The 10,461-nt window shown below is 36.1% G+C and overlaps 2 protein-coding genes across 3 annotated transcripts; both read left to right on the top strand.

Annotated features, from left to right (window-relative positions):
* The first annotated feature begins 1,068 nt into the window (after nucleotides 1-1,068).
* On the top strand, nucleotides 1,069-3,866 carry LOC104779940 (F-box/kelch-repeat protein At3g27150). 2 transcript variants are annotated; one of them, XM_087509955.1, is made up of 3 exons: nucleotides 1,069-1,342; nucleotides 1,568-1,662; nucleotides 2,208-3,866. In XM_087509955.1, exon 3 carries the CDS (start codon nucleotides 2,264-2,266, stop codon nucleotides 3,527-3,529), a length of 1,266 nt encoding a protein of 421 aa, XP_087366081.1. In that variant the 5' UTR covers nucleotides 1,069-1,342; nucleotides 1,568-1,662; nucleotides 2,208-2,263; the 3' UTR covers nucleotides 3,530-3,866. The 2 variants fall into 2 exon arrangements, with proteins under 2 accessions (XP_087366081.1, XP_010502675.1); XM_010504373.2 differs by having other exon boundaries at nucleotides 1,333-1,415.
* Nucleotides 3,867-5,021: 1,155 nt separating this feature from the next.
* On the top strand, nucleotides 5,022-9,877 carry LOC104779939 (ATPase family AAA domain-containing protein FIGL1-like). The gene is made up of 14 exons (XM_087509953.1): nucleotides 5,022-5,536; nucleotides 5,842-5,980; nucleotides 6,159-6,446; nucleotides 6,565-6,791; nucleotides 7,351-7,478; nucleotides 7,571-7,689; nucleotides 7,772-7,864; nucleotides 8,077-8,178; nucleotides 8,359-8,461; nucleotides 8,548-8,631; nucleotides 8,721-8,816; nucleotides 8,966-9,093; nucleotides 9,191-9,303; nucleotides 9,632-9,877. The coding sequence occupies exons 1-13, from the start codon at nucleotides 5,199-5,201 to the stop codon at nucleotides 9,290-9,292; spliced, it is 1,947 nt and encodes a 648-aa protein (XP_087366079.1). The 5' UTR covers nucleotides 5,022-5,198; the 3' UTR covers nucleotides 9,293-9,303; nucleotides 9,632-9,877.
* Nucleotides 9,878-10,461: the final 584 nt, after the last annotated feature.

Genomic DNA, 10,461 nt, shown 5'->3' with positions numbered 1-10,461 from the left:
AAATGTGATGATGAAGATTGTATATGATTGATTGATGATTTCGATTTGCTAATTTTGCAGAAAAATAGGAATGGAGTGGAAGGAAGTTAAAGAAAGTTGTTCCAATATATATTTTTTCGGGTATAGAACGATAGCTTTAGATATAATTAGATTTCAAAGTTTGGTAAGATAATTGACTGGAAAACTAATATGCTAGTTTAGCGGGGAAGAAGTTTATGCGACTTTATTCTCGGATGATTAGATTTCGAATTGGTTAACATAATTAACTGGAAAATTGATATGCGATTATAGTGGGACATACGATTGATTATTTAACATTTATTGATGTTTTAAAAAAAAAATTATTAATGATAATGACATAGCATTGTAAATAGTTATTAACTTGAAGCCTTCTTTCACAAAGTTGCCGTGAAAATGTTAATATAGATACCAGATTGCAAAATAATCATAAAATGCTTTAAAATAGGTTTAGTTAATAAATAGTAAAAGTTTTGATAATTTTCTTAACACGAAACCTAAAAATTTGATGTATATCATGTTGGAAACAATTAAAGAAACTAAATGCGATAGTTTTAAGACTTCAATTTCGGCTTTTGATTTAACCCATAAGAAACATAGGGAAATGTATAATATTTTTTTACCCTCGATATTATGATGTATATATGAATTAATCTTCCTTAGTTTGACAAAAAAAAAAAAAAAAATCATAGGAGGTTGCAAGGTTTGAGCAATAATAACTCTTTTTTTCTTCTTCTAAGAATGCATTAAACACATAGAAATATAGTTTAATGGGATTCGTAAGAACTTGGTTGCAAGTTAGTTCGACTTTTTCATACGAAGACTCTTCATAATGCAGACACATAAGACGAAGCCACTATGGCACTATCTACCTAAAAGCTAAACTAAATGACTCTAATGAAAGATAAACACAAATTACTTACACAAAAGTTTTATTATAGAAAAACAATATAGGGCGGTGTAGAATATTCCAATCTACAGTATATGCCTGCCTAATTTAATATGTTTTCCATACAATTAAAGCTTTTCTTTTTTAGATTAGAAAAATGTGACCACCATTTCTTTCTTTTAAATTTTCAAGAAGAAACTTTATAAGTTTTTGTCTCTTCTTAGATTTGAAAATTACTTTTCTTCGACGCACAGTCACACTTTAAAGATATTATAACCACAGTTGTATATTTATTAATCCTAGCTTTTTTTTGGCCTTTTCGAGTTTTTACCGGCGATTCTTGAAGATGAACCGAACATGGCTTTGTCGTTGCCTCAGAAAAAGAAAAAAGTATATATTAACAAATCGTATCCCTTTATTATTCCAATATATAAAGTAAGTTTTTCTTCTTTCTTTTTTTGATTCTGAAGAATTCTAAATTAAGCTTGAATCTCCCCAGCAACTGAGGGTGGGTACCTTTTCTCTCTTTCGTAAAAAAAAAGCTCTTTGATAATTATAATATTAAATAAAAGATTAATTTCTCTTTTAGGTATTTTAAATTTTAAATCTCTCGTCATCTCTTTTTGTATTTTTTCTGATTTGTTTTCTTATAATTTACAGATGGAGAATAAAAAGAAGAAGATAGCAACACAAGAGAGAAGAGAAGCTTTGGAAAAGAAAAACATTTCTAGGGTTTTTGTTTTACGTCTTCCCCTGTAAGTTTCTTTGATTCTCTCTAATCCTTCTCATCTTTGACTTTTTTCTTCATGTATATACTTTTTCTTTATTTATGTTTAGTGATGTACAAAACATATAACACCTACTCTTATTATCTGGGTTTTGGTATCTCTACTTGTTCTTCAAACATCTGCGTGTGTTTTCATTTTGCAGACCGTTGATTTTAGGGTTTGCAGGCTTTAATCCATAGTTGACTGTTTTAATTTAGTCAAATCTCTCTAATTGCTTGTTTAGAACTCTGATTAGCTAAAATAATTTTTTTTTCTTTTCTTAATTATCCTAGTTGACTGTTTCAATTCTTCTTGATTTGGATTTGATTAGTTAATGATTTCAGTTTCATACAAATCAATTTTTTCCGAACTTAATCCAAGATTATTCTTCTTCTTTTTTTCTGTTCCATCAATTGTTTTTTGGATCTTTGTTACTGAAACTTGGAAAGTGCTTTTACAATTGATTCTCTATCTGAATATGTTGATTCGGTTCTGTTTGATTCTGATTTAGTTTTGGGTTAATATATTCACAGAAGGGGAATTAATGTCAAAAGCGTACTAGCTGCTAGGCCGAGATATTACAAAAACTATGTTGATGCTAGGAGAAGATCATACCGGTATGATTCGGTCAAGTTCAAGCAGGTTTAGGCCGAAGAAGCTTCGGATTCATGGTTACGAGATACCTGATCTAAACGCAGAACCTTGTTTGGATTGGGATGGGGAAGAAACAGGGGAGTCCATCACTCAGGCTACCTGTTTCATCAAACCTCAGGATGCAGATTATTGTTTACTAAATGTTCCTCAGCTCTTTTACGAGCTAGAGGTCGAGATACTCGCGCGCGTGCCTCGTTTCGAGTATTGGAAACTTAAGTTACTTAATAAAGGGTTTTCTACTTTGCTAAAGACCGATGAGGTGTTCAAGGTGAGACGAGAGCGCGGTGTAGTTGAACCGTCTGTCTTTATGCTGTCGAGCGGCGACACGAGCTGGACTATGTTTGATAAGGACTTTGAGAATTTTCAGAAGCTTCCTGAACTTCCTTCTGACATTTGCTTCCTCAACGGCGATAAAGAATCGCTCTGTGCGGGAACTCATTTGATTGTCACTGGACAAGAATTGAGTAGCATTGCGCTGTGGCGGTATGAGTTGGAGACGAGCAGATGGTTCAAAGGTCCCGGGATGATCACGCCGCGGATCTTGTTTGCTTCTGCTACCTGTGGGACAGTTGTGTTTGTAGCTGGCGGGTGGAAAATAGACGGAAACGGGACTATGGAAGTCGTTAACAGTGTGGAGAAGTATGACTCCGAGACCAAAACGTGGACACTACTCCACGGAATGCATAAGCGGCGGAAGTTCTGCTCCGGCTGTTACCTACGCGGCAAGTTTTACGTTCTCGGAGGCCGGGATGAGAACGGTCAAAACCTAACTTGCGGAGAAAGTTACGACGAGAAGACAAACACATGGGAACTGATACCGGACATTCTCAAAGACATGTCTTTCTCTTCTGTTCAATCTCCACCGCTCATCGCCGTGGTTCGTGATGATCTTTACTCGTTGGAAACCTCCACAAACGAGCTTCGTGTTTATGATGCAAAGGCAAACGCATGGAAGAAGCTTGGAGATGTGCCTGTGAGAGCTAATTCTAATGGAGGATGGGGAGTAGCGTTTAAGTCGCTTGGAGACAAGCTGCTTGTGATTGGAGCATCAGCGGGTCCGTCTAGGGCCGAGACAATGTCCGTTTACACGTGTTGCCCGTCCGCTGATCCTGAGAACAAGCTACATTGGGAGGAGTCTAAACGCTGTTGTGGCGTGAGGCTCAATCATTTTATCCGAAACTGCTGTGTTATGATTGCTTAAGGGCTAACTTATGGTTTTTGTGTGTGTGTGTGTGTGTGTATGTGTGCGTGATTGAATAAAACGTTGTGGCATCTCAGACGCTGAAACTCTAATCGCTATTTATGGGGGTTATCATCTGATTCATCTTGAGGTTTTGGTGAACGCTTGTGATTGCTCATCTTGTGATATATCTTAAGACTTAAGCTGCTTTTGTAGGATTGTGTTAAAAATAAGAAAGGTTGTGATATCCGAATAATTCGAAAAAATCTAATCTTATCTAGTTCGACTGAGCTTGTTTATACATCGAAAATTTGGCAGTTATTAGTTCATGAATTTAGTTAATTTGTCGATTTTGAAATCCTCAGTAATTTTCAATTGGTATATGAATTTTAACAAATAAACTTCACATTCTATGAAATGTATCAGTTTTGAAATGGGTTAAATTGAAAAAAGAAAAAAACTCACGTTGAATAAAAAGAGCTTTGGAGAAGAAACTCATATGGTGTTTGGTTTTTTCTTGAAAATGGGTTAAATCTCTTAAAAACTAATTTTCCTAGTTTTAAGGAAATTAATAATCTTGAAAGGCTAAAGAAAAAAAAAATCAAAATCTAAAACTATATACTACCTCAAAAGCTTAATTGGTGTTAAGTTTCGAAAATATAACTTAAAAATTATCTGAGGTGATAAGTGGGAGAAATAAACGGATGTCAAAAAAAAAAAAAAAGGGAGGAATAAAGGATAAAAAAGATTTTTGTTTTTTTTAAATGGCAGAAAATGTGATATTTTTCTAAAAACAAAACTCTTCGTAAAGATGGAGCATTTTACACTATCATTCCCTGGATAGAATTTTTAAGCATTTCCAGTTTTGTGATGCAGAACACTTCTACTACTAATGTGCGATTGTATTGTATGCATTCAATTGTAATGTGAGCCTTAAAATTGGATCTAACAAAGCAAGTCAGCATCATTGTAACAAAACATATATTTAGAATGAATTCGCAAAATAAATCAGTATACATACAAAAAAAATTGAATTGTATATCTAAATATTTCCAAAGTTTATCTTCTTGCTAATGATGGTGATATATATTAAAAATAATAGCTAAATATTTAGAAATGAAGAATAACAAACAGATTTACAGACAATACGTAATCCAATATATGTGGAAAGTCTTGATAATAGATTTTTTATTTTTAAAGAAATATATAATTAAAGTCTATTTTTATTATTTTGCAAGATTTTAGGGATATTGAGGAGTGAATTTACAAACAATTAAACAAAAAAATTACGAAGATAAGTGATTTAAAATAGATTTTCATATTAATATATTTTGTAAAAAAACGTCAATAATATTGAAACATATCTGAGGAAACTACAGGTCGTTTTAAGACACGAATTTTTTTGAAATGACACGGAGTTTTTATAGGAAGACTGAGACAGTAAAATCCAAGATACACACAATGATGGGCCGCCTATGGCCCATTAAATATCTGATTGCTTAAGAAACTTCACGCCGTTTTGTATGTGCGCTATTACACTGTTTGATGTTTATATTAAGCTAGTGAGAGAGAGTAAAGGCGTCTGTGTGGGTCGGTGGTTCAGATAGATACAGAGCGCGAATTTGAATATCGTTTCTGGGTTTTTGGCCATTTTGGGGAAGAAGAAGAAGAAGAAGAAGAGAGGATAATAATGGCGGCAGGAAAGCGTCCGTCGCCGTTTTCTTCTCCGCTGTTGAGACCACCACCGGAGCTTCTGAATGTGAAGGAGGAATTAGAAACGGAGACGTCGTGCTGGAGGAAGGAGGTGGACGGGAACTTGAAGCGTCTCCAATCGCTGCTCTTCGGCGCCGACCAGTTTCTAGAGAAATCTGATTTCTCCTCCGCTCAGATCCTTGGGCTTCGCCTTCTAGGTTTTCTCGATTCTCGCTCCGTTACAGCCGCCGATCGTGATTTCATCGGTCCTATCCGCCGAGAAGTTGCTTCTAAGGTCGATTTAGCTTTGGAAGGCCTCGTTTCAGAGTCGGATTGGTACCTGAGAGTTACCCCATATTAGCTTGTTTAAATTTCGAAGTATTTTGGTTCGAATTTTAGTGTCTGAGCTTACTTGAGTATTATGAGCGTGGCTTGAATTGTTTGATTTTGGAATCTGAACTGTGAATTTGATAAAATCTGGGTAACCTTGTAGCTGAAATGTATATCTTAGTAGTGTTACTGTCCAATTTTTGGACTTTGTTCAATAGTTAGTAACTGAAATCCAAAGTTCTTTTGTATCTGATTGGGACACTTGAGATTTTTGGAGTACCCTTTTATGGTGTGTTTCTTGGTTTATTCAGGAAAGCGTTTGAGCTTGCAAAAACAGCTCCAGGCCCTATTTTTGGCAGCAAAGGTGAATTTGATGTGGAAAAGATTAAGCAGTCAAAACACTTTGGTTATCATCTCAGTCAATATAACGGAAATGGTGTTAAGGAGATGGTAATGTTCTTGTAAATAATTTTTTTCTTGGATGATCTTGCTCTTAGTGATGGAGTTTGGGAATGTAGCCATGTTACATATCCTTGCTTTCTGTTTATAATAGGCTTCTATAAGCCTTACTATGATGCTTTATCTAAGGACCATGTACTCTCTAACATAGAGGATTTCTTGTTTTCAGGAAGAGCGACACGATACAGATAAGTTGGTTTCCAAAGCACCAAAGTCAATGATGCAAGCCAAACTGACATCATTGTATGGAAACAGCATGGCTAAACCAGATAATCAACGCAGAACTTCCATGAACAATTTAGACCGTGCCTCTGATGAATGTGTCATTGTTGAGAGAAGTCATGGATTTGGTTTTGGAACAAAGCGCACTCATGCAGAAACCAGCAGCCTCGCAAATGATGGGGACATAAAGGCAGATGGAGCTGCTAATGGATTTGTATCCGCCAAAATAAAACTGGTAGATTTATCCATGACCATTATTTCTCTTAGAGTCATTTTGACTTTGCAGAGTCTAATCTTTTGAACTATGCTTTAATACCCTTCGCTAATGTTGGCTACTATATCTCTATTTTTAGGAAATGGATGCAAGGCAAAGGCGAGGATCAACCGAGTCACCTCTTTCTCCACAGAGTGACAAAAATGCTTTAGGTAGGGGATATGGTTCAAGATCGGGTGGATTAAGACGTGGATACCGTGGTAATTTTGTCCCTCCTGTTAAATCTAATGGGAATAATGTTGGAAACCTGACGTCTCGTATTGGTGGAAAGACCGACGATGCACTGGATGACTCAACCAGAACATGGTTAGTTGTGTAACTTTTAAAATTTTTGATTTAAGATCCTTATGAAAATGGAAAATACATGCACCCTTTTGATATCCCCACCTTCTACAATTAATAAGCTTATTTTATTTCTTATCACTAGCTCTTGATTTTCATATGTTATGCCTGTCTGTCTCTGCCCTTCTCTCACTAAGTTTCTATATTAAAAATTGCTTTTGAACTTATTTCAAATTGAAACACTATGGAAAGTGAATCAACAATAGTACATGCATGTTAATAGGACTAGAAAATGAATTCGTAAGTCTAGATTCACTTGGTTATGGTTCAACTCTGCTTAGGTGTAGTGTTTAGTTGCATATACGTTTATCAATTCAGATTCTGTGTATAAGCAAATTCCTGATGCCTTCTTTGTAATTGTAAGCATCTGCACTCATCTGATGGTTAGGCTCTAGTTCTTGTTTAGAATGCTACTTTACATAAGTTTCTAAAATTCAGTAGCTTTCTATGCCTGTAAGACTGAAAAGATTAATTTAAATTATGACATAACCTGCATGTTCATTTATTTATTATCCTGTTCTAGTTTGGAGATGCTCTGTGGCCCTGATGGTGAGCTTCCCGAGAAGTTGAGAAATTTGGAACCTCGTCTTATAGAGCATGTCAGCAACGAGATTATGGATGGAGACCCCAATGTCCGCTGGGATGATATTGGTACAGTAAGATGATAAATACATGTTCCAATGCAGATTGTATTATATCCCTGTTGTGTCTAGAGTTTTTCATCATAAGTTATTGGTGTGCAGCTGGTCTGGAGCATGCTAAAAAGTGTGTAACTGAGATGGTCATTTGGCCATTGTTGCGTCCTGACATTTTCAAAGGTTGTCGTTCACCTGGAAAAGGACTTCTTCTCTTTGGCCCACCAGTAGGTACCCTTGTCCAATTTGACATCGAAGATGAATTGTCACTCTGTCTGTGTTTTTAGATCTGTATATACTGCATTCCAGGGAACTGGTAAAACAATGATTGGAAAAGCTATTGCTGGAGAAGCAAAAGCAACTTTTTTCTATATATCAGCCAGTTCATTGACAAGCAAATGGGTTAGTTTCACTTCTTTGCTTACTTTCATAGGGCTATTCGTAAAATTAGGACAGCGATTATGTTCCTTTATGTCAGAACTTCTACATAGCAGGAAAACCCCTATCATTTTCTATATGTCACTGATTTGTTCCTGCTCAAGATGTCTATTGCATGTTTCTTCATTTGCTTATGGTTACCTGCAAATTTAACAATCAAACGACTGTAAATGCAGATTGGCGAAGGTGAAAAGTTAGTGAGGGCCCTTTTTGGAGTCGCAAGTTGCCGCCAGCCTGCAGTAATATTTGTCGATGAAATAGATTCTCTACTGTCTCAGGTTTGTTCTATTCACCTACAACTTTAAATGTCGTTAAACCTCACCGATCAATGTAGAACAAGGCCTTGAAAAAACTTACAAAGGGTGGTTCAGCAAAGGCATTTTCTGGCATGTATTACCATTTTAAGTTTCCTTATGTAACGTTCTATTAAAGAAACGAACTTTCACCCTTTGCCACAGCGTAAGTCAGATGGTGAACATGAATCGAGTAGAAGACTCAAGACACAATTCCTGATTGAAATGGAAGGTTTTGACAGTGGCAGCGAGCAAATTCTCCTTATAGGTAAAAGATGGGAACAGTTGGGTTTGAGTTATGTGGGTTCTGTGAGTTTAAAAACTTTAAGCTGCTTTTTGTAATTGTTTAATCAGGAGCAACAAATAGGCCCCAAGAGCTCGATGAAGCTGCACGAAGACGACTAACCAAGAGACTCTACATTCCTCTTCCTTCATCTGGTAAAAGAAGGATAAGCACACTTTTTCATGTCGTTCTCTGGTTTTCTTTGAATACACTGTCTTGACATGATTCTCTTTTCGAATTGAAGAAGCAAGAGCATGGATTATACAAAATCTCCTAAAGAAAGATGGGTTGTTTACGCTGTCGGATGATGATATGAACATCATATGCAGCCTAACTGAAGGTAATTTATCGTAGGAACTTCAGAAACACTATAAATTGTTGGCAAATCTGTGGAGTTTTGATCTTAAAGTCCGAAGAACACAACCCAAAAATGCAAATACACATTTTTCGGCCATAACCAAGCTAACCTTTCTTTAATTTTCACTGCAGGGTACTCGGGATCAGATATGAAGAACCTGGTGAAAGATGCAACTATGGGTCCACTAAGAGAAGCTCTCAAACGAGGCATAGATATAACTAACCTGACGAAAGATGACATGCGTCTTGTAACTCTTCAGGTAGATAGAATAAATATGCAGATTTTGTGGTATTATCATCCGTGAAACGAAAACTTTTTGTGTCTATCATTGAATCATATATATGGTCATTATGCAGGATTTTAAAGACGCATTGCAAGAAGTAAGGCCTTCTGTTTCTCAGAACGAACTCGGAATCTACGAAAATTGGAACAATCAGTTTGGTAGCTTAAGCCTCTAAGACTGAAATAGGTCAGTTATGCAGGATTTTGTCTTTTGGAATATACATTTGCGTTTATCTATCACAGTTATAAGATATACAACAATGCCTCTATGTAAATACGTTTTACAGTACCTATCTATACCCAAGAGTCCAGTCTCTAGTTTCGTTTTCGCTCCTTCCCCCTATTATTCCTGTCCAAGAATCAAAGAGAAACCTTAAAACGACCAACAAACGCACAAATGTGCGCTTATACGAAACTTACCCATACATGTTTGCTTTGTTTTTTCGTTTCCATTCAAAAATTTAGCAACATCACTAAACCTTTTGCACTGTGCTTATTCGATTTGTCCGTTTCAGGAGACTTCTGTACTCGAGACTCCTGGACCATTCATCAATCTCACGTGCACGGGGACCTGGTAATGGATGTGACAGTTGACTAGTTCGAGCATTTCTGTAGAAAGGAGAATATGTAAACAAACAAGATATGACTCTGAAGGAAGAGTAATCTAATTATTCGCCACCACTTTTAATTGTCTCTCACCTTATGTACCATCCCAAGGGGCTTGAAGAAGCTTTGTCATATGAACGTGCTTGTTCTAGAAATGCGTCAACATTTAGCTGATAAGTGATTGATGGACATCCTCCACCTAACTTCGTCAGAACGGATACAATACAACAACTTCTTGGATGTGCCATGAGAGAGATTATAAGCTGAAGTCATCGAAGAAGTAAAGTGTCAAAAGTTGAAGTAGTGCAGTGGATAAATACGAATTGGGTCTTGATTCACAACAACTACTCGGAGTTCTTTGTCTACTTTTGTGCATCAATGGATCACAAGAACAGAGAAATCAAAAGACTTCGTTTAGAGAATAACACCTCTTTTATTAATTGTCAAAACAACCAAATTGAGTGAGACGTTACAAGATGGATGGAGAGTATTTATTATCCTCTTCTTAAATCGCAAACCCTAGTTGTCGGAGCTTGGAGAACAAGCAACACCAAACCGACTTATTAAAACAATAATCATCGAGAAGTCCAACAATAATAAGAAAAGAAACGAAAACAAAGCCTATTAAGTAGAAAAAGTATTTATGTACAATTTAATTATATGAATGTTCAAATTTCATTGGTGGAAAACTCTTTAAACAAACATTGTTTTATATTACCATATATGTAAAAGTAGTATT

Source organism: Camelina sativa, chromosome 4 (genome assembly GCF_030686135.1).
Source record: "Camelina sativa cultivar CO46 ecotype springtype chromosome 4, ASM3068613v1".
Lineage (NCBI taxonomy): Eukaryota > Viridiplantae > Streptophyta > Magnoliopsida > Brassicales > Brassicaceae > Camelina > Camelina sativa.
Note: the sequence above shows the minus strand (reverse complement) of the source record. Positions and strands in the feature narration are given on the sequence as shown.